This window comes from Megalopta genalis, chromosome 10 (assembly GCF_051020955.1).
Source record: "Megalopta genalis isolate 19385.01 chromosome 10, iyMegGena1_principal, whole genome shotgun sequence".
In the NCBI taxonomy this organism is placed as follows: domain Eukaryota; kingdom Metazoa; phylum Arthropoda; class Insecta; order Hymenoptera; family Halictidae; genus Megalopta; species Megalopta genalis.
This window is the reverse complement of record NC_135022.1, coordinates 8,889,711-8,916,814: the sequence shown is the minus strand read 5'-3', so window position 1 is coordinate 8,916,814 and position 27,104 is coordinate 8,889,711. Positions and strand designations below refer to the sequence as shown.

General features: G+C 51.3%; 2 protein-coding genes across 8 annotated transcripts in view; one reads left to right on the top strand and one right to left on the bottom strand.

The window, feature by feature from the left end:
- The first annotated feature begins 189 nt into the window (after positions 1 to 189).
- On the top strand, positions 190 to 2,206 carry Ppcdc (phosphopantothenoylcysteine decarboxylase). The gene is made up of 2 exons (XM_033474520.2): positions 190 to 615; positions 1,640 to 2,206. Exons 1-2 carry the CDS (start codon positions 190 to 192, stop codon positions 1,808 to 1,810), a joined length of 597 nt encoding a protein of 198 aa, XP_033330411.1. The 3' UTR covers positions 1,811 to 2,206.
- A 357-nt stretch (positions 2,207 to 2,563) lies between these two features.
- The window catches only part of Mmp2 (Matrix metalloproteinase 2), a 76,442-nt gene continuing 51,901 nt past the window's right edge, over positions 2,564 to 27,104 (bottom strand). For 6 of the 7 annotated variants that reach the window (XM_033474502.2, XM_033474505.2, XM_033474508.2 and 3 more), the window contains 7 exons: positions 15,453 to 15,599; positions 13,787 to 13,929; positions 10,008 to 10,166; positions 3,939 to 4,387; positions 3,509 to 3,807; positions 3,123 to 3,226; positions 2,564 to 3,018 (listed from right to left, as the gene is read on the bottom strand). In XM_033474502.2, the coding sequence (XP_033330393.2) occupies positions 2,774 to 3,018; positions 3,123 to 3,226; positions 3,509 to 3,807; positions 3,939 to 4,387; positions 10,008 to 10,166; positions 13,787 to 13,929; positions 15,453 to 15,599 (1,546 nt within the window). In that variant the 3' untranslated portion in view covers positions 2,564 to 2,773. The remainder of the gene's footprint in view (positions 3,019 to 3,122; positions 3,227 to 3,508; positions 3,808 to 3,938; positions 4,388 to 10,007; positions 10,167 to 13,786; positions 13,930 to 15,452; positions 15,600 to 27,104) is intronic. The other variant, XM_076524756.1, reaches the window with a different exon arrangement.

Sequence of the window (27,104 nt, the reverse complement as noted above, 5' to 3'; positions counted from 1 at the left end):
GCTAATCGAAGTATTCCAAAACCACCGGCCTAAGATATTATTAAAATACTTTTTGTCGTGTTTGGATGGACCAGGCCTATTCCGTATTGTTTACCGATATCGCTAGTATCGTAAAAATACCGTCGATAGAGTGAAGAAATTAGTAAATCGCAAACTAGTGGGAAGAAGATTAAAAAGGAACCGATAAAAATGGCAAGCAACGCTAGAAAGAGAGTCCTGCTCGGTTGTACCGGTAGCGTAGCTACGATTAAACTGCCACATTTAATAGAACGATTACGACAAAACAATTTGGAAGTAAGAGTAGTAGTTACGGAGAAGGCGAAGCATTTTTTAAAAGAGGCAGACTTGCCTTCCGGGGTTCAAGTTTTATCCGACACCGTAGAATGGGCTGCTTGGCAAGACAGAGGCGATCCAGTGTTGCATATCGACTTAGTCAAATGGGCCGATTTATTCTTAATCGCTCCGTTAGATGCTAACACGCTCGGCAAGATAGCTAGCGGAATATGCGATAATATCTTGACCTGCGTGGCGCGTGCCTGGAATCCTAAAAAGCCGTTGGTGTTTTGTCCCGCTATGAATACAAAAATGTGGGAACATCCTGTTACCGCACCGCAGGTACGAATTATAAAGTAATACCGTTTACTAATTTATCGCGTGCTGTTACCAGAATTTACAGTATCACGTCAAATTATGTAAATAGTTCAAATTGGTTTAGGAACGTGGAACTACGAATGCCTACAAGAAGAAACCTCCGATAGCGTTGGCATCGTCTCGGCAAACTTGCGCGATGTAAAATTTTGAGCACCGCAGCCAATGGTACGTCGTTTTAGGGGCAAACGATTAATAGCACGTACGAAATACTCGACATTCGAGAAACACAAAATTTGGTAATCGGTTGCGCATGTAAACGTGGATCAATTTTCTTATCATTTATGTTAGAGAATGAAGTAATTAATTTGTTTCACCTTCGTTTATAGCGTATTAACTTTAATGAAAAACTTACTAACTAAAAGGTAAGACTAATTAAAGATTTGTGAATTAATAATATATATATATATATATAATAATAATAATAAATATTTGTGAATTATCAAACGTTTGCCTTAAAAACCACGTATCACTGGCTTCAGCTAATGTTTCATCTCGGCGTGTCTCGTTAGGAACAATACCGAGTTGTTCGACGTTCTTTTCCGTCGTATTCGAGTTTGAAAATATTGAATTTTGGATCGTTCGATAAACAGTTTCTCAGAAAACGATTCTGTAGTTTAGCTAGACGACTTACGCGATCTCTACGTTCGCGTAGTTGTAGCATCATTTGGCCGAAGTTTAAGCAACAAAAGGTGCAAGGGTGCAAGTTTATTACAAGTTTAGTCCTTCGAACTTGGTCCTTAATCGTTGAGATAGATTCTGGCGTATCTGTTCTTCTTTTCTTTATACTCCAGAATATACACTATATTATAATATATATATACACTAAATTAGCTTTTTCATTAAGACGCATCGCGATTATCGTCGGTTGAAAAATGTTATCTCGGCAATCGAAACTCAGATTCGTCTAGACTCGGAAAAATTGAAAATTTACAGTATATTACCTTGCAGCGTCTCTTATCTATATCATTTGAAATGTCTCTGTTTGTAGATAGCTTTACTTAAGTCCTGGGGGTATAAGGAGGTCGGTTGCATTTCTAAAACACTTATGTGCGGTGATACCGGAATGGGTGGAATGGCAGAGGTGGACACGATCGTTCAGACTACGTTGAGATTGCTTAACCCTTGGGACCCGTACTCGCCGCCGGATCTACGTCTCTAGCATCGGGAGAACGAAACAACATGTTCAACGAACCGTTATTATCGTACAGATTAAATGTGAAATATTTTATGGAGGAACCGAGGTATAGAGAGTCGATAACGTGTAATTACAGTGAAATTTAAATAGTTTATGCTGACAGTCGAGTTCAAAAGTCCAACGACAAGTTCCAACTTGTGCAATTACGCTTCTCTGAATACACTGTGGCCACAGCATTTTGTTGCTCAATCGAGATGTTTTTTGGAATATCTGCACCAAAGGAAGAGTAGGTAAAGCAGAATCTGTTCGTCGAAGCGGAATGTAAAAATTGTAAAGAGATTCTGTTCACATATCGTTTCGAGTCGAGGAATTAAATAAAAGTATGTACATGTTTTTGTTAAATATATGAGTTAAATAATATCCGTTGGTATTTCTCTTCCGTACCGGATACTTTTAATCGTCGCAATTCATTTCGCCGTGTTCGCGGTTACATCGTTTTATCGAACGCGACGCGTCTTCTGTCGTATAAATTACGAAAAGATCGCGAGTGCGTTAGGAAGAAGAAATTGCGTTCGTCGGTATCGTCGAACATCGATGCTGTAAGTAAAAAGGAATAGGAAAGTCGTTGTCGATCGATACCGCGCGCGCGCGCGCGCGCGGCATGAACTTTTTCGGTTGCTCGAAATAACAGAAAATTAGTAGAAAATACTCGCGAGTTCTTCATTCACCGGAAGATACGAGTTTCGGTCGGAATCGGGGAATCGGGTCGATTCGTGGTTTATTATTAAAATTCTTTATTAAAATTACTTAAAAATTATCTTATATATTAAAATTATTTAAAAATAGTCTTATTAAAATTACTTTGATCGTACGTTATCGGTATAAGAGGGAAGTGCGTTAAAATTGGGCAGCGCGCGCAGACCGGAGCGCGTACGCGCTCGCGTTCGTACGCGGCTTTACATAAATATCACAGTTTATAAATATTCGCTAAAGTATACTAAACAATATGCTAAACAATAACCCGAGAGAGAGCGGTGTCGGCAGCGTCGACGCGATGCTCGAAGACGTGATCTTCGACTTCCTCGGGTAACTGCTCTCGACGTCGTTCGTTTCTAATTCTCGCGGGCAACCCATCCAGAAGGGTGCGGACGGTTTCGGTCTTTCGTGAGCCACTTTCATCCTGTAGTCGTCGAATTCCCAGAAACCTTTCCCCTTGAAGAAGTACGTTTTGCCTGGAAAAGAGACGCGTCGCATCGTTTCATCGTTTCGTCGTTTCGTCGTTTCGTCGTTTCGTTCGTTTCACATTTGTCTAGGCTTTGAAAAATATTTCTCTTACCGTCCGTCCATTGGAACACAGCATCGATATCGTTCCCAACACCGGCGAACATACTTATGTCTCTCGGATAATCCAGTTCCACAAATTTAACCGACTCGTCGAACCTGCGGAGACAATTCAATTCACATTTCGAACGAATACGTTAAATACGACGCGAGCCATTTTACGGCCGATAGAATGATTCGCAAAGATGCAAAGATTCTCGACTCGTACGAAATTCGAATAATTCGAACTCGCGCGACTACGCGAACGATTCGGTAAAACATTTGAAATCGTAGAAAGATCGATCGTTGCGATCGCGAATTTTTCAACGAGATATTTCAGGAAATTCGAAAGTGGTTGGATTCGTTCTACGCAGAGACGAGCGAAATTCGCGTTTTCAATACCTCCAATACATGGATCCGCTGAAAAAGTAAGTTTTCCCATTGTGCCCCCAAATCATGGCGCCATCGATTTTCTCCAACGATTGGGGAAGTCCCAGCGAAGTTAACGGTCTCGGATATCCGGGCTCTAGATTATTAGCGTTGAAAACGTAATAGTTTTTCCCGATGAAAAAGACGATCTTCTTGTCCGGGTTCTCGTACACCGCGTCCACGTGGTCGATTTCTTCGGGCAAATTGAACAATCGCGTGATCTCTGCCGGGTAGCCTTCGTACAATCCACGATTACCGATCCTCCAGAGGTACTAGAAATCGATCGTCGACAGAATATTAAAAAAGACGCGAAGCGAAAGCAGTTTCGAGAACTTGCGAATCGCGAATTTGTTTGGTCGAAAATTCGAGGAGACGCGCGCGCGTAACCCGACGGAAAACTCACCCTGCCTTTGAACACAAACGTTTCCCTGCGAATAATGCTGATCGCGTCGTAGCTGGTGTCGCATTTATCCGGCACGTCGTCCCTCGGCGTCGGCGTCCATCGATGCCTCGGTCTTTGCGTGTACGTCGTGGTCCTGGCGGTCGTGCCGGCGGTGGTGGTGCCGGCGGTGGTGCTGGCGGTGGTCGTTGTCGTGTGATGCCTGTGAGGTTTGTGAGGTCTCTGAGGTCGATCCTCCGGCCTTTCCGTTCTGTAATCCGGCTTTTGAGGGTAGCGATGATCGGGTCGACGGGGTCGGTCGTCGTTCGGGTAGTGATTCGGCCTCGTCGGCCTCGTTCTCCACGGTCTGTAGGTCGTCCCGACGCTCGTCGTCGTCGTTCTAGGCGTCGTAGGACGTTCCGGAGGCGGCGGGCCACCCGGTAGATTGGCCCACAGCTTCTCCTCGGGAGCACCTGCAACGCGCACGATCCAGCTGCGATCAACGCTCGGGAAAAAGGTCCGCGACACGCTTCGACGAAAGTCCGATAACCCGTCGCGAGCACCGATCTCGTTCCGTTCCCGAAGTCCGAATAAAATTCCGTTCCCTCGTCGACGACGGTTTCGTCTTCGAGAAGAAACGATCGCGAAGAAAACGGTACGACGTCGAGGGGTCTCGACGATTCGACCCCGATAGAACTAGGCAATTTTGATTCTGCGGACATCGATAACGGAACGATCGAATTTTGCTTCGATTCGGAAGAAACGAGCAACGTCCGTATTCTCGACGCAACGGCGCAAGGGCTGATCGAGACGATCTTTTCCTCGCGGCGAATAAATCCGGAAAACGGTCGAAACCGGTAGCAAACGAATCCGCGAACGGCGCGCGTCGTCGTTGAACCGTTCGAAATCGCGACAAGCCCTCGTCGAGTAGAAATTACGCGAGCGAGAAGTCGACGCGGCAATAAACGCGATGCATAATACATCGCGCCGCGCAAAGTATACATCACGCGCAACCCCGCTATCCGCGTTATTGCATTATTCAAGAACGTCGCGTGTCCCAGAATCGAACGATAATTAATATTCGCTGGGAATCCACCGATTAGCCGAATCCGCGGCGGCCGGCTGGAACCCGGAAGGGAAAGAGGAAGAGACGCGTGTACGCGTACGTGTACATATAGGTGCGGATAGAGAGAGGGGGCTGAGGAAATTGGACGATCCCGAGGCTCTGCTGCCCGGTCTAATCTCGCCCCTTAAACCGTCGCGGCGCGATTGGAACGACGACTCTCGATAATTGCCGGTATCGTCGTCTTTGAATTTCGAGGAGAGCGGTTTTAGCCAGACCGGGCGGTTGCGCCGGATATACTCGTTTAAAGAGACTCGTTCAAAGTAATTACCGCAATCGCGACAAGCAGATTACGCGGTACCTTACAGCGGCCTTTCGGCTGGCCCGGCTGCCGCGTGCCGGAGTCGTTGCCACGGTCGCTCCGCGGATCGTCCTCGATCGCGAACGATCGCGCGTTCGACGATCGCGCGTTCGACGATCGCCGCTCTTCGCGGACGTACCAACGAGCCATTGTGCTCTCGCAACGTACACAGCGGCTCCAGAAGATCTCCGTATAATTTCGAGTTTCGATAAATCGTCGAGACGTTCGACGCTGGACACGCCCGGCCAGCCCCGAAACCGACCAACGCTCGGAGCCGATTACAACGGTATCGCGACGCCGATATTTATTCTCATGCTACGATATCGTCTAGCGATAAAAAAACAGCGTCGATGTCCGACTTTATTTATTCCATTTATTATCTATATTTGTCGCGTATTTATCATCGCGTAAAGCGAGCGGGAAGGCATCGAGAATTTCTTACTTTGCATATTAACGTTTGCGGGTTCAACGAGGCCCCTAGCTTGTCTACTTGCTTCGCGTCGTTTCCTCGGTTCGACGGCGGAGCGACTCGCGATCGAGCGACGCTCTCCGCGATGCTAATGCATTTTTAACACGCGTATATTGCCGCGTCGGCGTCGGCGTCGGCGTCGGCGGATCGAAGGCCGAAGATCGACGATAGAGAGAAAAAAAAAATTCGATTCGATCGACTTCGAGATCAAAGTTTTCTTTCGTTTCCGTACAGCCGAAATTTCGAGAATTCCTATCTCGTAACGCGACCATTTATTTTTATGCTCGGATTTCGATAGTTTCCGACTATTCTTCCGTTTTTTTCTATTCGAGGAGAATCTTACGCGAGACGATACACAGAGGCGTTACTTCGATTCGCGCTCGAATGAAATTTCTAATCGACGATTTTTTAAGAAATTAAAAACGAACAAGAATTGTTAACGTTGGGTCGGACATTTGTACGCTTATCGGCGATTCCTCGATCGATTCGAGGACTCGTCGAACGGCGTTCCCGTTGGATCCGCGTACTTTGATTTTTCGGCCTCGGTATCGTCGCGTTAGTTTTCATAGCCGAACGATTCCCTATTTACCTAAATACCTGGCTCCGCGATCGCTTCGAACGTATATTTGGTCGAATGAAAAAATATTTAACAAACTCTGCTCGATTCGTCGAAAGCTCCTCTCGAATAATCCTTTCGAACTCGATGCACGATTTCGCGCGTGTACGAAGCTTCGAACGTACGATTTTCAGCAGCACGGAACCGATCGATCGCGTTTGTATTTGCTTTCCCGGATTACGCTGTTTATGCGGCAGTGACGAACGTTCGAATATTTTTTAAATCGATGCGACACGGATACGCGGTCCGTCGAGAAAGAAATTTGATTTTTTAAATCGTCGAACCCTCGCTTCGATTTCGACGATTGCCATCGTCGAAGATATCGGAATTCCGTGGTTCGATACCATTCTCTTCGTTGTTCGTTCTTTTCGTCGCATCTTTCGTTCGCTTTCTCCGGGATCTTTTAACCCGATGCAAAAGACGCGCGAACGCGTAGGAACGATCGCGCGATCACACGCTACGACGAAGAAAAAATCGAGACGCCGATCGCTCGAGCGGTAGTTTTTAATCGCGAACGACGCTTTGTTAAATTTCAATTTACCGGTAAATCAAATTTGTCCCGTTCATTAAAACTTTCGGTCAACTCGAGAATTCGCCTTTGCCGTTAAACGCGCTTTACGGTATTCGATGCTGTCTCCATAATTAGCCGAACGTTTCGGTGTTTAGTTTAGTTGCCGGTTAATCCTTAATCTTGTAATTTGCTGGCGCGGCGCGTCGTCCCGTTATTTGAATTGTAAAATGTTATTTATTCGTCGGGCGATCGTCGGGCGATCGTCGGGCGATCGTCGCCCGTCCCCGCCGCCGCCGCCGTCGCCGCATAAATATTATACCGTTTAATTTCTGCCTTTAATTTTAATCAAAAATTTAATCTTGCAATCCGTTCGCGCCGTCTATTTTCGTTATCAAAATGTAGGTCAACGTTTACCCGCGTCTGCAAATTGTAATTAGACCGCGTTTCGGTCAACGCGAGTTCGTTCTTCCACCTTTTTATAACGTCGAAGGGAAGAAACGTTGCGACCGCATCGCGCGCGCGTTCGCATCTTTTCGCGAAACGTCGAATCGTAAAAAAGATAATTCTAGTTTTCTTCTTCTAGGAAGAAAAAGAGTTTAAAGGGTGTCCGCGGACATCGGCGGGAGCAACAGCGAATAAATCCGGGCCGAGGGCGACGACCGGAATGAAAATTGGACGGATTCGAAGGGAAGTTTCGCGAAAACGGATCAAACGGTCTTTTCGAACATCGACCGGCGGTGGCCGTTTACGAAGGCGACGTATCCGTTGCGACGTATTGTGCCGAATTAATTAAAACCATCGGAAACTGCGAGGAACTGGGTTACCCCGTTGCCGGGGCGATCTCGTTATTTAAAATTAAAATTTTTTTACTCGTCCCCCCGCGAACGAGAAGAGCGCGCTTCATCGAACCGAGAGCGCGTTTTACGTTCGCGAGATAACGCTCTAAAAATTCGTAACGTAATTTATTCGAAGCAGGTTATTTCGAATCGGGTCGGCCAACGAAGATTCTCGGGCGGCACGGCGCGACTCGGCGTTTCGAAATTTCCACTTTTTTCGCCTCGAATCTTTCGAAGCGCCCTCGATTCGTGCAACGTCGTTGGGAAAATCGACGTTCGTTCGCGACGAACACGGAAGAATGCGCCGTAAGAAAATTCTTTCGAACGCAAATACGCGAAATAAAAATCAAGTTTCGCAACGCGGTCGGTAGCGACGGGACTCGAAACGCTTTCGCAACGTTTCGATGGTGCTCGTTCAAAATTGTCCGAAAGCTTGCACGCGGAAACTTTCGCAGAATCTCATTTCCCGCGTCGCTTTTAACCAAATGAAACCGCGAACGCGGAGAATAGAATAGAGCGTAACGGTTCGGTCCAGCTCGGTATCGCCAAGATCAGGGTCGTCCGATAACGTTCGATACGGACCGGTCGAATCGCGCCAATTTTCTGTACAACGTTGTTCGATGCGACAACACCGACAACGTTTCTTCGTTTCGTAGTCCAATTATTACGATACTTTGCGCGGAAACGGCACGATCCATCTATCGCGCGTACGCGCGATGTATCGTCCAAATGCTACGATACCCAGCTGTCGTAAATGATCGAAAATCCAACGATCGAGTAAACGTTCCATCGTGCGAACGCTCGCGTTTCCACGAACGGACCTACCGCTCTTTCCACCGAATCGAGCGTTCCAAACGGTTAAATATCGTTCTCGGAAAACTGAAAAATAAATGGAACGATCGAAACGCGTCCCGTCGAAACGGGAATCTCTCGTAGGAGGATGAAAAGTAGGAATGGGAAACGAAAGCGGGTCGAAAGAAAAGCCGGCGGAGAGCGAGAAGCGAAAAGAGAAAATCACGTGGACGTGGACGTGGACGAATATAATCGAGGGCTGCACGGTAAACGGATGAAAGGAAAACGAGGTAGGCGCGCGGAATCGAGCGAATAGAAAATAGGAAGCGAAGAGAGCGCGGGGAGATGGCCGATGTCGGGGAAAAATGCGGATCACGAGAAATGGAGAGAAATGGATCGAGGGAGATACAGCGGAGAGAACGAGAGAGAGAGAGAGAGAGAGAGAGAGAGAGAGAAACGCGTGCTTCGCGATCCGCAGGGCTTCCTCGGAAGGCTAAATCATCGGAACACGCGGCCGGAACATCCTGCTGCAAAGGAAGCAAAGAGCAGGGTGGTCGTTTCTGTATATTTTATTCACGTTTCATTTCGGCCCGTTGTTGCCAACCGCGCGCGGGGACCGTCTTCCCGCACCGCCTACAGCCGCGATTATCCTACGAAATTGTTTTTCCGATTTATCGTGAAATTCGTCGGCCGGTCATATATTTTTCAAACTTCAATTACCCGCGGCTGCCGCGCGCGTGCTCTCGGATTTCCGTGCGAGGGCCCGCGCGTTCTCCCACCTCTCCTCCCTCTTTCCATTTTCCCTCTTCCCTTTTCCTTTTCCTTTGTCCTTTTTCCGTTTTCCCCTTTCCTCTTTGCTTTTTCATTTTTCCTCTTTCCTTTTTCATTTTTCATTACACCGAGCAGCGGCAAAACCGATCGTTCCGCCGTCACGGTATCGCCGATTCGATCGCACCGGCTAATTCGCGCACGGTACTCGCGGTCCGAGGAAGCTCCGAACGAGCACGGTCTTCTCGTCGTTGCGAGGCAACGCGGTTCGGTTACTTTTAGAACCCGGTAGATTCGATTTCGAGAGAGAGAGAAGCTGCGAGAACGGAGAGATGCCGGAATCGCGTTCGGCTCGAGTGTCGACCGATTCACCCGACAGCCTAGAAACGTTGGATAATTCGGAATCACGATCGCACCGATCGACGAGCGTCCGGAAACCGTCGCGCGCCGCGTCGGTAGAAAAAGGCGAGCAGGGCGAAGAGTCGACGCGCGACGCCTCCGAGATACGTCCGAGGAGCCGTACTCGAAGACGAAGCGAGAAAGCGGAAGATCGCAGGAGGGTTGGCAACGCCAACGGGAAGCAAGGGAGCACGAGTCGCGCGGGCGAGCGAGCTTGGCGCGTCGGTGTCGCGACGACTACTTTCGAACGCGATCGTCGGACATACGAAGTCGCTCACCGTACAACTGCTGAATCCCGTGTCTGTCGTCCTCCGGCAGCTCGTAATTGGAGCTCAATCCTTGGTACCACGGGTACATGAGCGCTCCGGGAACCGCGCTATGCGCCAGCCCGAGAGAGTGGCCGAACTCGTGCGCGGCCACCGCGAAAAGACTGGTCCCTGAAACAAGAAACAAACGTTCGAGAGATCCGGCGTCTTACCAGCTACCCACCACCGGCGGAACGTTCGTACTTTCTCTCCCTCGCTCGCACTCGTTTTCATTCGCGTCGTCCGATTTGCTTCTCCCTTCCTCTCTCTCTCTCTCTCTCTCTCTCTCTCTCTCTCTCTCTCTCTCTCTCTCTCTCTTTAACACACACACACACACACACCTACCGGGGATTTTTTCTCGAGAATGAAAGGAGGTTTCGGTAAATACGGCGAACCAGACTGGAGGATCTTCCAGAGCTGAAAAGGGAAAATAGAAGGCGCGAAGGAAGGACGACGTCGAGAGTCGAGAGTCGAGAGACCCCTCGAGAAGGGAGGCTCGAGTTGGCGCTCGAGTCACCACTTTGCGGCGCATTCGATGCTACGCGGTTTTTTCCGGGAATTATTAACGAATTTAACCGAGAACAGCCGAAATTAAGTATTTCGCTGGATCAAGATTATCAGAACGCGATCCTCTTTCCATCGGCAATTAAAAGACGGTGCGCCAGGAATCTCCTAGCAGTTTTTCGTATTTCCAACGTTAAAATCGACGAGGTCGCTCCGTCGTCTTTTGTACGAAGATCGACGGTCTATTTATCGGCGACGAATCGTACGAATCGGTGAGACGGAGAAGGTTTCGGAGGCACCTGTTCGGCGCGGGCGGAAAGCCACCGGACTCCGAACCGATCGCGAGACCTTCGTCTCGGAAAATTATCGGACGTCTCGCGAGTTTGCAAATAACTCGCCTAGATATCGAGTCGCGGGAATCCGAAGCGCCGTTCGAGGACAATCGTAATTCGTTCCACTTATTTTCGTGCTCGTCCTCGAGCGGGCGTTCGATTAAGAGCACTTGACTCCGATATATCGCAGCCAGCTGCTGTTAACGTCGAAATTCCAAAGTATCGCGGCGTGGCTCGGCTCGGCTCGGCTCGGCTCGACGAAACTTCGCAACGAGGAAACTTCCGCGGCAGAATCCCGTCGACGACGACGACGACGACGATGGCCAGCGGTAGGCCTCCGAACCTTTCTCCGACGATTCGTGCCCGATGCTCGACGACGCTGTAAACGCTGTGCCAGTTAAACGCGTTTACAGCGTAAAACGCGTCGTTCGCGTTATGTTTTTCGAGATATTTCGTAAAATAGGTATTTTCACCTCGTAAACGTGGAAACAGGCGGCTGTAAAACGAACGCGTCGAATATCTTCCGATATCTTCCTCGCGCGTGCTTTCAGTTTCATCGCAGTCGTTTTTATTGCAACTTCCAGTCGGCAACTTCCGCGTCCCTTCGGAACATCCATCTACGAATTTGCATTTTTAAAGACCGGCGACTCGCGTCTCTCCGCGTATTTTTAACCGCTCCGTCGTTTCGATGCTGCAACCGTTCAACTTCCGAACAAATACATTTTGTCTCGCGCGTACAGACGGCGTATCGCTTTTCCTTGTATAATTTTGTTGGTTTTCTCAATTACGTCGTCGATTGTAAAAATCACCGGAGTCGTAGATTCTTAAATTCGTATTCGAGAAAAAAAACAAACGAATCGAACCGTAATTAAATTCCAATTGTTTCGAGCGCGAAGCGAGACGCGTCTACCGGGTGTCCCGATTCGTTTCGACGTCCGTTCGGGAGCATTTAAATGATTCGATGTAACGCGGACAACGATGATACGAATACGATTGAAAGCGAAGTTTTCGACTCTCGAGGATCGACGAAATCCACGGCTCGATCAACCGATCGTTCGGATTAGCAATTCGAATACGCGCGAACAATGACAATTAATCGACGTAGAATCCGGAGGACGTCGCGCCCCGCCGCGCCCCGCCGCGCCGCGTCGGCGACCACGGTGTAATTATGCTTATGCCGATGGAAACTATGGGACGCGGGCCGGCGAGCGAAAGCCCCAATTGGAATCGTCTAGGAACTGTACCGAAACACAGACCAAACTTCTAGCAATAATAATCGGCGCTCGAATCGCGAGAAAGCGCAGGACGCTGCGAAGAGTTACGCGCGCATAGAAACGAACGAAACAGCGAGGAGACTCGTTCGATAATGTTTGCGTAATTTGTAACCGTGTAAAATTTTCTTCGTACCGGATATATCTCGAACGATATTTTTTCAACGAGAAACCCGAAGCTCGTCTCGATTATCGAAAGATCGATGATCCGTTGTTAGCGGTATCGATCGCGAAATCGAGGCCACGGAGCTTCGAGAGGTACGATTCCGTTGCCGGGCCAGCGTCGGATCACGGATTTCGTCGAGAATCCAACGCTGCGCTCGAGTCTCTCGGGATCTCGAGTCTCTCCGTCCTCGGCCCGAATCGAGTCTAGCAAGACTCGTCGGACTCGTGGCCGGTCGTAGACTCTCGGTAAACGAGCCAATATCCGAGCTCTACCCTTCGCTCTGATTATCAAAGGAAATTTCATATTCGGAATTTCCCTCCGGTTAACGATGTTACGCGGGAATGCTTAACGCGCTCGAACGTTGCGCGCGACGCCTTCAAATTTACCGTACAAAAATCTGCTCGTTCGACCGTTTCGCTCTAAAAAGCGAGCATCGCCGTTCGTTCGTTCGTCTCGCACCTCGAATCTTCCAACGTCCTTTGCAAATTCGTTGGAGGCTCCGGTATTGGTATCGAGTTCCCCGGCGCGCGCTTACGAGCCGTAATAATCGTGAGAAATCCGAAACGGTTTGTATCGGCAACGACAAAGACAAAGACAAAGACAAAGACGAGGACGAAGAAACGCTTCGACAGCCCTCCTCGGATCGGTTTCTCGGTCGGTCTCGGCAACGCGGTGACCGAATTGGAGGGTCGCCAAGGAACGGGGCGGACCCGATGTATCGGCCGCACGGAAATTCCTCGATTCGGAAATCTTTCGTTTCAGCTACCGAAATCCCTCGTAAACTTTCTTTCTCGCCGGGCTTTTCTCTCTCGGTGACCACGGAAATCTCGGAAATCTCGGAAATTTGAATTTCAGGAGGGAAAACCGGTTGTTCGGTGCCGGGCTAAACGCGACCGAGCCCGGAACCACGAAGAAGACCATGTGGAACTTTTCCTCCGAATATTCCGACGAATCCGTGTCGTTACGCTCGAATTTAATTGCCCGCGCTAGTTCGCTAATCTCGACGAATATTCCTGCATTCGAATCCCTCCGAATCATACTTTCCAATTAATTTTTCTCTGCCGGCTCGACCCGGAATTTTCACGGAATTTTCACGGAATTTTCACGGAATTTTCACGGAATTTTTGACCACCGCGCCACTTCGAAACTTCGATGCTCGCGAGTCCGGCAAAAGTTTGAGCGATAATTGAACTTTCCATACGGAATCCTGCGGTACGCTCGAATACTACGATACGTATAATGCGGTTGTTCGAACGGTCGTGTACGGTTGTTCGCAAAAATCTACGCGCGTCCGTGGAATTTTGCGCCACTTATTACCGTCGTCGTGCCAGCGATCGATCGTTAACGTAGACTATTTATTATCAACGGCGATCGATTCTTTCGACCATCTCCCTCCTTCCATCCGTAACGTTGTCCCAACGAAGGAGGATTTCGGAAAGGAAAGGAAAGGAAACTATCGTTCGTCGAATTCTCCCTTACCTTCTTCGTTGCTGTCGTCCTGCAGCAGCCATATTTCTTCCTCATCGAAATGAACGTCTCCGCCGCGATCTCTGCCCGGGAAGAAAGCGTGCGCCAGGATTTGACCCTTGCCATCGAAAGGATATCCATCACCGTGATAACCGCTGAAATGGAACAGAAATAAATGCCGAAACAAACGAATGGTCCGACTTCACCGCCGCCAACGGACGACGATCGGACGGTGCTACAGGGGTCAGGAGAATAAAAACTTTCGTTGACTCCAGGGTCGTCGATTTCGCGGTTCACCGAAGAATCTAAACGACGAATAACGATTATCGACTTACGAGCGAGTTACAAGCCGAAACGTGGAAAGAACGCGGGAAGCGACTCGAAAGGAGGTCCTCTTTTTCCGCGAGCAAAACCGACCACCGCGCGAACCTGAAACAATAATCCGACCAAAAGTTGGATTTAAACGTCTTATTTTGTCGGAGAGAGAGAGAGAGAGAGAGAGAGAGAGAGAGAGAGAGAGAGAGAGAGAGAGAGAGAGAGAGAGAGAGAGAGAGAGAGAGAGAGGAACGCTGGCTGGTAACTCGCTTCGCGTTTCACCCGAAATTAAGTTTTTAATTCGGTCGTCGCGGAGTCTTCGAGACTACTCGCCCGCTTTTCGTCAAATTTTGTGGAAACGTCCCACGCTCCGCACCGCGCGTTCTTCGTTCGCGTTGTTTCTTTATTCGATGTTTCGGAATGCCAATCGCGATGCCGATGCAATGAAAAATTGCCAATCGTTTTGCCAATTTTTAATAATCGCGCGACACGATCGAGTCGTACGGTCGAAGGCGGAATCGGATTTTCTCGATTCGAAACTCGCGAACGTTCGTCGAGGAAATGTTCGGGAGGGTCTGAGATTTATTTGGCGGATTTCCGATCGCAGATTTTCGGGAATTTCGTGATCGCGGGAAGGTTCGGCGACCGAGAAAAACGTCGAGCGGTTCGAGAGAAAGCGAACGTCGAAGTCTCGGCGTCGTAATCGGAATCTACGCGAGCACGGTCGAGCACAATGCGAGCCGGAACAACGAGAACGGACAAAGAGGGAATCGATGGCTCGATTTACGAAGTACCTTGTTACCGGGAAAATTTATCGCAACGACGCAGCTGGAAATGAGAGTACGATTAAAACCGAGGTCCGTTTAATATCTACCGTTCGCCCGAATTATTCCGTAGCCGTGAATGGTTGCGCGTCGTTTCGCGCTACGCGCCCCGCAGTCGCGAACACGAATATCGCGACGAGAACCGAGCGCGTCGGAGCTTCGCTTCGAACGCGGTCTCTGTTCGTTTTTCGCGCGAGCGCTGCGTGGACAAAAGCCGGCTTTCGTTATTGTTTTCTTTAATTAACGCTTCGTCCGTCGGAGTCGTACCGATAGCTTTTTAAACGACTCTGCCCCGCGTTTGGAAGACTCTCGACGGTTTTCTCCGCGTTACTCGGAACGTTACGAATTCGCGACACCGTGCGCGAATAATACGGCGATTCGATCGTCGTTCGATCGTCGTTCGATCGTCGTTCGATCGACGAAAACTCTCGACCGACTCGCCAAAGTCCGTCGAAACGCGCGAACAACGCGAACGTTACCCTCCCCTGTGGGAACATCTCTTTCCGATCGCGATCGGAAAGTAGACGCGAGACACTCACCGATGGAAGTACACCAGGATGTCCGCTCGGTCGCTGTTCACTTCCTGGAAGGTGAGCCTCGAGTTCCGCGCCCAGAGGCCGAGGGCTTTGCTCAGTTCGAGACGGACGCCGCCGGTGTCGAGGCCGCTCGGTTGTTCGGTTCTCAGGCTGCGACAAAAAGAAGAAGGGGCCGGGCCGGCCGATCAGGAGCCCGTCGAAAATCGATCCGCCGCGGGAGGCGATCGGTTGCGGGGGTGCGACGCGCCGCCGACCGCGGTCGCGGCTCCGATCAACCACCGAAGCAGAGCCGCGGGAAAACGTTTCCGGCGAGCAGACGCTCCGACGGAAGACGATTCGATCGTCGGGTACCGCGGGTCTGGGACGACGAGGGCTGGATCGAGGAGCACTCGAAGGCGGGATGCCGCGAGAGGAGGTGGAGAGGTGGCGGCGAGAACGTCGAGGTCCTGGGAAATTGGGTAAATTATTCCCCCGACGGGGTGGAAAGTAATAAGAGAAACTTTGTGTCGGCCGGCGAACACAGGAAATTCCCTGGAATCGCTGGAATCGCTGGAATCGCTGGAATCGCGGAACCCGGCTTTCCGAGACAGAGTTGCGGCGACGCGAAGAGCGCGGACGTTTCGATTCTGGAGCAGGTTCGTCGGTATCGCGACGTCCGACTCGCGGAACCGGATATCGACGACGACGAATCGATTATCGAAGAAGAAGAGTACATCGACGTTTTCGAACGAATCTGATTTACCTCGACGCGCGAATTTATTCTTAACGCGGCAAACGGGGCGAGAGATCGAAATATACCGGTGCCACGGTCCGCCTAAACGCGAAATTAGGTTCAAAGACGCGACGAACCCGGACGAATTTGTAGCGCGCGCGCGCGCGCGAGACCTTTCACCGTTTCCGCGAGCACGTTCGATCGAAGCGCGCGAACTTCCGAACGGCGATCGATTTTACGGAGTCGTCGAATGTTTACCGGCGTACGCGCATCGATCGCGACGAGAAACGCGAAATAAAAAAATAGGAAATAAAAAAAGCGTTGTTCCGCGACGCGTCCTCGGAAGTGCCGTCGCTGGAAACAGGATTTCCCCGGTGAATCTGTGCCAACGAACAAAGCAAACGCAAATACGGTTGACTCGTTTTATTCGAGACCGAATGGAACGGATATTTGCGAGAAGCGTGCGGCGCGGCGACGTCTCTCCGCGTATCGTGTAAAGCTTGCTAGTTGGAAATTACATTTTTTAACAGGTCGAGTGCACGCGCGACGCGCATTCCCGCCTGTTTTTCGGCGTAATACGATTTACGGGGGAGCACGTTTTACGGGCAAGGTACAGGCATCCTCGACCATGGCGTTCCGATAAAAAAGAAAACCAAACCCGATATCGAGCGGACAAATATTTTATGGCCTTGCACGCGTTTTCGGGAGAGTCGCGGTTGCAACGTACCGTATCAGCGTTCGCGTTAGCCGGACCCTATTCGCGACGTAAAAAGCAATCGTTGTTTCCGCGTCCGCGCCGCGGAATGCACCGGTTTCCCTCGGATTTATCGTCGCAAGAAATTCGTCGAGTCTCCTTATTTAGATATATACGTTATTATTCGTATTCGATCGCGTATATTCGACGCGCGGAAAATTACGAACGCACCGAACGCGCGCGTACCTGCGCGAGTCAGCGGAGAACGGCGCGCACGGTATTTGAAAAATTGATCGGTCAACTCCGATGAAAATTTAGCGAGGACGCGATCGCGCGTGCCCCGTAATTGGCAATTAAAACGGGTCAAGATCGGTTCGTCGAAGTCCAATCGACGCTCGCGCGCGGCGGGATCTCGGCGGCGCGGCGTCTCGATCCAGAATACGAACGTCGTTACGGCGCTTTCCGACGATTCGTTCGAGCCTCGGCATCGCCTTCCAACAACGGTCACCCTCCTCTCTTCGAAATCGAAAGAAAATTTGATTCTTCCGTCGTCGATATCGAACTCCGACCGATCGTCGACGAGCGCCAACGGAGAACTTCGAAAGGTCGTTCGGTCCTTTTCGCGCTCCAGGACTATGCGGAAAGGTTGAAAAACCGGAACCCCGCGGGCGATGCGGATACGCGCGCAGCTATGCGGCTTGCGCGCACGTGTGCAGATTCTACGGTCGAAAACCGAGGAAACGGAGACCGAGACGAAGTCGGAGACAACGGCGCGGCGCTTTCTTCGGGCGTAATCGAACGCGAATTCCGCGATGATCGAGTTTCGACGTCGCGATCACGGGGCTGGCCGAACCGCCGAAGCGGGAACGCTGCTCGCACGTGTACGTGTATCCGTATCGAAGCGAGAGACGAAGCGTTCTCTCGAGCGTCGTAGCGGCGCGAAAAACGTTTCGAGAGAACGAAAGACGGAATTGAAATCGCGACGCGGAATAAAATGACCGGACGCTCGCGAGCTCGCGCGAACCGAAAGGTGGCGAATAAAGTAGAAAATGAAATAATACACCACCGCGCGATATTAATTTTCTGCTCTCGGTTGCGCAGTTCCCGTCCTTCTCGCGTCGCGCCGCGGCTTTCACCCGCTACCGTGCTTTCGCTTCATTATAGAGACTACGTACCTTTGTAAATCTAAAGAAGGGATAGAAACGATGCGACGAGCAACCGAGTTATTATCCGCGAGACGGAACGAGCGCGCGCGGCCTGTTACGTTCGACCCTTGAATTTTAAACGCAACGCCAGCGCCGCGCGCGCGAAGATCGCATCGCCCTGCAGGAGAACATTTCAACGATTCGCGTGTGCAACGGATAATTATCGGATAACGAGTCTTTACAAATCGTTGAGAAGGTAAGAAAACGCGGTATCCGTTTTATTCGACTCGAATTTTCGAAAGACGCGGATACGAATTCCTGTATTACGCGGAAGAGTACTTTGGTCTCGAACGATTCGAACGTCGATTAACCGATTTCTAGTTCGGCGAATTAATTCCGAACGATACGGTTAAAAATTCTGCGACGCGGGCGATAACGCGGCATCGCCGAACGAGACGAAAGTTCCGATTCGATTTTTCGAACGAAGACGATTTCGCGGCGCGGCACGGCGTTCGCGGACGCGGTCGTCGTTCGTCGATGGAAATCGCGATCCGAGCGTCGCGATCGAGCTCGCCAACTCGCGATAATTACATTTTCTCGCGTCGCACTTATCGTTCGAATTTTCAATTCCGACGTTTCGCGCGGCGCGAGCGCATCGATCACGCGAGAATACCGGATTACGCGTATCGGAGGCACGCTAATTACCGCACCTGCACCCTCGAATGCACGCCCGAACCGTTAATTATACCAATAATCGCTGCTCGTTCGTGGCCCGCATTATACGATGATAAACGTAACAACTTTAACGGCGCTGTGCAGCAAGATTCGCCAGGAGTTCCGTACGGTGAACGCGTCGCCACCATTTTTCACGCTATTCCTAGCGAAGAAACGGCGATCCTTTCCGTTGCGTTTCGTTACGTTGCGTTACGTTGCGTTACGTTACGTCGCGCCATGGAAACTTTACGAAACGAAATATTTGCAACGACAAAATCCGAGCACTTCGATCATCGCAAATTACGGTCGGGCATAAATCGACTCCACGTACAATCGGATATTTGGTTTTCGCTTCTAAATCAACTTTACGTTACCCGTCGAAACCAAACACGTATGCACGCGTATGCAGGCTGACGCGTAGACGCGAAGGATCTTCGGCGGGCGGAGCCGTTCGGACCCGCGGACGTCGCGTTTCGGAGTTATATTCGACGAGCATCGGCGACGTTGGCATTCGTTCGGAAAAAATTGGCGAAAGGTCGCATCGTTTCGTCGTTCGTCGACGCGGGCAGGCCTCTTAAGATCGCGAGAACGGTACTCGCGATCGGTCGAATAAAAATCCGTCTCCCCACCTCCGGCGTCCCGTCCGTCGGCATTCACGCGTTCCCTCGATCACGAATCCAATCGTTCGAGTCACGGCTAAAAAGCTCTCGAAGCTTTGCTCCGGAACGCGTGCCGGTGTCCGTGTCCGTGCGATCGACAGATTATAGAGAGCCGTCCCGTGGCTGAGTGGCGTTCGACGAGCTTCGACAGTGGGAGAATCTCCCGGATCGAGTAAACCGGCCCGTGACAGCCACGGATTCGAGTACCGAACCCCGGCAATTCTGTTTTCGACAAAGCCTGCTCCCGACAAAGACCGTTCGTCGCGTCCGCCGATCTATTATACGTACACGATTTATGCAACACGCTCGGAACCCCCACGTTTTTTTCTCTTCTCTCTCTCTTCTCTTTTCTCTTTTCCCTTAACGGATCGCGGCCGGAACGGACGTCGAGAAATCTCGCCCATCTTCCGTAGTTTTATCGCTGAAAAATGAAAATTATCGGACCACGGATCTCCGTGGAAACTCGAGAGACTTTTTCGACTCGGTCGCGAAAACGTGAAAACGACGAGATAAACTCGCGTTCCCTCTATCGCCGTTTTTCTCGAATTCTTTCGGCATCTCGGCAGGTTTCGTCGCGAACGGACCGCGCGCGTCTCTTTCCACGAAATCGAAAGTTTCCGTGTCGGCGAGAGAAAAGCCGGAGTCGTTTCTCGTTCTCCAAGAATTTTTACGATACGATAAATCCGTACGGCCCCCGTCGGGGTACGTTCCAAGTTTCGTCGACGCGTTTCTCGAAACGGTTCGAAAGCGATGCTCGATTTACGATCGAGCTCGGACCCGGCGTACGTCGGACGATTAAAAGGAGGACGGTATTGGAACATATCGGTCCGGAGTCGCGATAAACTGCGAGAACGGAAAGGGCGCGACGTTCCGTACGTTTCGCTTTCGCGTCGTCGATTCGCGGAACAATACGATCGTAAACCCTTCCACCGTTGGGAGACGGTCGTAAACTCGACGCGGTAACGCGAAACCGCAACTATCGTTTTAATTAATTTTTACGCGAGCTTCTCTCTCCGGAGAATTTTCCTTTATCGTCGTTGACGACGAACGCGCGAAAACGCGTTCTTCCCTTCGCAGGTTTCGGTCAATTATGGTTTCAACGACGAAGAAGGGGGTTCTTTCCATGGCAACCGTCGAACGGAGACAACGAACCGCGTCGGTCGTTCTCGACCGCTCCGGTCGAAAAGCGTACGAAATTCTTGCACGAACGAAAAGCAAATCCTTTCGTTCGAGAGCAAATTTTGCGCGCGTATCGTCAAAAAGTTACGGTATCGGAAATTAGAGGATTCGTTGGCACGCGATCTCGAGAAAAACGCGAGGCTTCGAAGATCTTCCACCTTCGTTAGAAAATGTTTCATCAAATTTCGAGCGTTTCAAAGACGATTTTTGTTTCAAAGGCGAAAAAGACCGTGACAAAGTTGAATCGAAGATCAGCATTTTACGATCGTTTTCTCCAATTACAAGGTTTCGAACGATCGTTACCGTCAAGGTCGATTCGCGCACGGTGGAAACGCTCGTTTACGTTCACCCGGGACCGAAACTCCGCGTAGCTTCTAATCGAAAGATTTATCGGTACCGCCGGGAAATGAAAAGTTCCACGGCGATTCGGATAGAGCGAAAGAAACGCCACGGAGTCGCGTATAAATCGTTACCGATCGCGCAAAGTTTTCTCGAAAAAGCTGCCGGCAACGCGCGTCCGACAACGTTCGCTCGGAAGGAAATGCGGAAACGTTGATCGACGATCGTCGCGACGTTTCCCGGCGCGAAGAAATATTCGAGTTTCCAGCGACCGGCGAGTTCGCGACGACCGAACCGCGCGGTACAACTCGAAAAGTCCGTAAAATCGCAGGAGAAAACCAAATTCGGGGGCACGCGTTGCCCACGAATCTCTCCTTCCCCGACCAGCAACGTTTCCCGGCAGATTTCCCGAGAAATCCGATCGAAGGCCGTTACGTGGAAACCGACCGAGCTGGACGATCTCGTCGCGGCAAACGACGAACAGAGTTTACGGGTAACGGTTTACGGAATCCGGATTTGCTCCGGTCGAGGACGAAGATGAAACGCGCGCGACCGTTCGTCGAGATTCGAAATCGAATGGATGTCGCCGCGTCGATTCGACCGACGGTTTCGACGATCGTTCTCCACGATCCCGTCGACGACTTTATTTTCTGTCCGCAAAAACTTGGTCGAATAAACGATTTACTTTACGCCTAGAAAAGACAAACGGTGTCCCTAGGTTCCACCGACTCGAGTTGCCGAGTGCCGGCGCTGTTCGGTGGAACAGAGGTAGAACGGGAACGCGGAAACGGATTACGAAAATCGGGCTCCTCGACGCGGCAACGGTCGTTCGAAAACTTGGACCATTAAATTTCAGCGGCGCGATTCGCTTAATAACGCCGTACGCGTGGCCGAAGGCCGAGGCTCGTTCGACGGAATTCCATCGAAGAAAACGTATCTCGATGGTGGCAAATTCGAGCGGAGCGACCGTACCGCCTGCCGCGCGCGGTACGCTCGTAGCCGCGCCGCGACAAAAGGTACGCGTTTAATCGGTTTTACAGGATGAAAGCCGCGCGGAGAAAGAGTTAAAAACGGTTCGGCTCGACATTATGCCCGCCGTGTCGCGCCGTGCGCCGTACCGCGGCGCCTACGGTCCAATGGAATCTCGTTCGATTAGTCGAATTAACCCGTCGGAGCGCGCGCAGAGAGGCGAGTGCCGCGTAAAAACGCGAAATCGGATTAAGCGTCGGTGAAAGGGTCATTAGCGGCGGATATTAAAAGTTAGCGACGGCTTCGGTTACCGGTGTTAGGAGACGCGTCGGAAAAGAGCTCGCGAAAACCGAAAAGAGAACGCGCTCCGCCGTTCGAACGCGTCCGGGAACGGTTCCGATCGGTCCTCGATCACCGATCGTCTCGTCGCGGTCCTACCTGCCGAAGAAATTTAGGCGATCGCGCCGCGAATGCTCGAAAATGCGAACGCGCGCGCGAGAGTCGCCGGTTTTCCCGGATTCGCGGAGACGCGTGCACGCTTGCCGCGTCATGGTTTTACAACACGTCCCTCCTCTCTCTCCCTCGCTCTCTTTTCGCGTCGATGCTCGACGCTCGGCGCCTCCTTGTCTGGTTTTCGGTCTTTCGCGAGTCGCGACTCGTCGCGAGAGAGCCTCTCTTCATTCTCCCTCGTCGCCACAGGCTGCACTCTCGAATGCACTCGTGAAAATGCAAGACGTTCCATCTGTATGCACGCACCGCTCTGCCGCATTGCTCGACGAACGTGTATGCGTCCCTGCTGTCCTGTTCTGTTCCGTCCTTCTGTCCTGTCCCGTCGACGAGAGTCGAAAGTAGAGAGTACAGAGTCGAGAGCCGAGAGGGTGGTGTAGGCACTTTTCGAGAGAGTTCCGAGAGAGAGAGAGAGAGCGAGAGAGAGAGAGAGAGACAGAGAGTGAGAGAGAGAGAGAGAGAGCGAGAAGAGAGGGTGCTGGAGGGTGCGCGGCCGCCTAGGCAAGGGCAAGGGCATCCAAACAAAAGATATCAAAGGGAGAGTGCCATCGAGACTCTTGAATAAAGAACGTACAACTGGAGACGCGGTGAGACGGTGAGACGGTGAGACGGTGAGACGGTGAGACGGATGGGAGACGAGCGAGGGAGATCAGAGTTTCTTGGACGCGTGGCAAGACTGGCGTCGAAATTCCAAGCCCTTTCTCTTTTCCGCTCGCGTTCGGAAAGTCCCGAGATCTTCCTTTTACGGAGATTCGACACCGGTGCGGCGTATACGACTACGAGAGCACCGCGACTTCTCGGCTCGATGCTCGCGAGCGTCTCGCCGACCCCCGAAGGCGCGGAACGCGACGAACGTCGTGGAAACCGCGCGAACCGGGCTTTCCGAACATTACGGAAACGCGAACTCTGCGAACCGATGACAAAGTTACGGCGCGACAACGCGACGATTCTCGAGCCCGGTGATCGAACGAGACGCGACGAAAAGCTGTCGAAGGGTTTATCGAGCCGCGTCGAATTTACAAGGAGGGATTCGCGAATCGTCGCGTAATCGGCGAATCCTAATTACCGAGGCTAGACCTCGAGAGAGGTTCAACGACGAAAGCGGGAAATCACGGCGCCGTTCAAATTTCCTGAGGCGTTCCAAGAGGCTGGGCGCCGCGTCGCGACGCGGTCTGAATTTTATTAGGCCATTCTCGCGATCGTTCGACGAGTTCCCCGCGCCGAGCCGTTTCGATTCGATTCGATTCGATTCGATTCGATTCGACTCGACGCGGGAGCCGTTCCAGATCGGCCGACTTTGCCACAAATTTCATTTTCATTGGAAACGTATTAGGCATTCCGGACGCGACTCGAACAACCGCTACGAAAACACCGTAAACCGCTCGAGACGGAATCCCGTGGACGGAGAGTCTCGGAGTTCCGTGCGCGATCAAAAATAACAAGCTCGCGAACCTGCCGTGCAAGTATTAGTCGCGAACGATTCGTTCGCGCTTCGCGATCGTTGGAACGTAATATATTCCGCGCGAATATTTCACGTATTTCCACGCGAATTTTGTTCGTTTACGGAAACATTGGAAAGCTTTCGTTTCGTCGCGCGGTAACCGATCGTCGCGAACAGTCGCTTTCCCAATTATGAAATTGAAAATCTTTATCGGCTCGTCGAAAGGTTTCTTCCGTCGCGTCTCGAATTTAGCCCCCGTATCGCCGAATAAGATCGTCCCGCGATTTTGCGCAGAAAATTAAAACGGTCGGCCGCGGTCCGAAGTTTAACCCTCGATCGCCGGGGCGAATTCTGGCGTACCGCGATCTTTACTCTCCGCGGAGGAATATTTTCATATTTCCTTCGAAACCGAGTATTCGAGGTAATTTGGCGCGTCCATCGAAGCTCGCCGCACCATCGACGCTTTATTCGCAACGAACGGACAACCGAGTTCTTCGAAGAAAAATCAGAGAACGAAGTCGAGTCGTATTTTCTGCTTTACCAATTTTTCGGTAAGTCGAAACGATGTGTAGCGACCAGTCGTGGGCACAATAGGAACTTGGGTCCTCGTGCAAACGGCCAGCGTAATTTATGACTCTCCTTCGAAGAAGCTATTTTTCAGACGATAAGTCCCCAAACCTTGACAGCGCATGTTCGCGCGATAGAGTTTTTTTTTAGAGATACCTCATTAACTAACAGAGATCGTCATAAATTAGGAGAGTTTCCGAAGGGTACTCGAAGCGGACCCAGCGACCCAAGGGCCATGCGGTCCGACGCGTGGGGTTAACCGATCAGGGTTGTTCAAGAATTTTACCAGGGCAAACGTCGAAGGAAAAACGAAGACTCGGATTGCACCGCGCGACTCGTCGAGAGACAAAGTCCGCGAACGAATAAAGTAGTTTTCCACCGCGCACAAGTGTACAAGTTGTTTCGAATCATCCTACCCAAAGATGCGATCTTTATCATTTTCGTTACGTATTTTGACGAAAATACAAAATGCGCGCCACTTTGTTACGCGTGCGTCTAGACCCCGGAACAACGTAGTTTCTAGAGTCGAATTTTGTAAAAATTGATCGGTGATCGGTCGCGCGTGGAACGCGTCGGTCTCGAAAAAGTCCCACAAAATCCGAGAAGGTACATAATTGCGAACGGGAAAAGATGGCGACCGCGTGACAAAGCGCTCGCAACATTTCCGACGATCGCCGATAATTCCCGCTGTTTTTCCTGCGATTCTTTACGGCCGGTTCTCGCGCGCGCCTGCAACAACTCGGAACGCCGCGAGCCGCGAGCCGCGAGCCGCGAGCCGCGAACAGCAAAGAGGAAATTCCGACGGGGAGGCAATTTTGCCGGAAGTCGGCCGCGCGGTGCGTCGGTCGTTCCTTCGCGATATTTTCAACGGCCGCGTTACGGATGTCCCCGGTTACAGCGGAACGGGGAAGCGACGAATATTCCGGAATTTTCTCCCGAATAATATTATAAATTCTCGGAATTTCCACGGCGCGGCGTTGCGCGAGGAGCGGCGAAACGAGGCAAGCCGCGAGTCGGTCGGTTTTAGACGGTTTTCGGAACGAGGCATTAAATTACGGCCAACTCGCGTCGACGTTTCGTAATAATGTTACTTCGGCCGCTTTTATCGTTGCCGGTTCTCGTCGTCGTTCTCGTTGCGGCGGCCGTGCATTATTTTCCCCGATTAAAAGCCGGGACGAAACTCCGGGAATAACTTTCGCCGCGCGTCCCGGTTCGAGATCGTTTTCGAACCGATCGCCGCGTTACGGTAGCGCCGCTCTGCTCGATTTCGCGATATCGGAACATTTGTTCGCGCATTCGTGCGTTTTAATCGAATATCGGGGGATTCGACGCGAACGATCTCGGGGGTAACGCGAACGTTCCCTTTAACCTCGACGGCCGTCGCACCGTTCCTACTCCGATTGCCGAATTTTCGATACTTTCTTCTAACGCGCCGCGTTTCGGGTAGAACGTTTCGAAGAAAAGCTACGGAAGGATTACGCGTAGAGACGCAAAGAGACGCGAAGAGACGCGACGCGACGCGACGCGAACGCGGCGCATCGACGTCGATTACGGTTCGTTTCGATTTATTGCCAGCCGACGAGAGCGCGAATGCCTCGCACGGCGTTCAACCGCACAGTCGTTGTGCCGTATTACGTCCAATTTCTCTTGTAATCGCGCGAATACAGAGACACGCACGATCTAATTTCGGTGACGCGGCGACGACGGGGCGGTGCGACGGCCGGTTCGATAACGCATCGGGTCGCAAACCGGCCGATCGAACGGTCCAGGATCGAGCCGGTGTCACGAATCCGTAACCGAAAGCAGCGGAATCGACGACAACGCCGGCGTCCGCGTCCGTCTCGTCGTGAAAAGAAATTAGGCGCGACTTTGTACGCGCGCGACAATCTTTCCGATACAGACGTACTTTACTTTTCCGATATTTTTACCGGCTCGCGTATCAATTTTCTCTGAAATCGATCCGATCGGCCGTTCACTCGCGACCGGATTCCGGTGGCTTCGACGCGCTCGAATTCTGTTCGCGTCTCTTAAACGTACTCGTTTTGGTCGCGAGCGCACAGAAACCGTATAATTCGCTCGCGTCGATCGGAAGCGAAACGGTATTATGTAAAAGATGGTCGAGAATCGATCGCAACCTCGGCAAAAATATTCCACTGGCAACGGTCAATTTTTCCGAAGCGCGTCTTACGCAACGCGTCGAAGACGATCGCCGTGGTCCGCGTCGCGAAACGTCGACGTTGCTCGGCTTTCGCGATTCTAAATCCGACACGGTCGAGAATTCGATCGGAATTCGATCGGAACCCGAGAAAACTCTGTTCCGTCGGCGACAGCGAACGTTTCCAAAGCGTACGTATCGAACAGAATCGTTGCGACGACGAATCGAAACGACGTTTTCGAAGAGGTGTTCCGATCGAAGCAGCGGCCTACGGTCGTCCGTGGAATCGAGATCTCCGGTAATTGCGTCCAGTACCGATTACTCGTTCGAACGATGAGGTTCGATCCGCGTCGTAAGCGATCGCGCGCAGCCATCGAATAGAATAGGAACAGAGTGTTGTCAATTGGCTGGATCGATCGGCCTCGAACCCTCGTGGCTCCCGACTCCCGACTCCCGACTCTCGGCTCTCGGCTCCCGACTTCCGACGTTTGGGCGCCAGTCGGCTGCTGGAATTGCCAATTTACTTCGACGCGTGATTTCTAATGTTCCTAATTTTCCTAATTTTACGTGCACG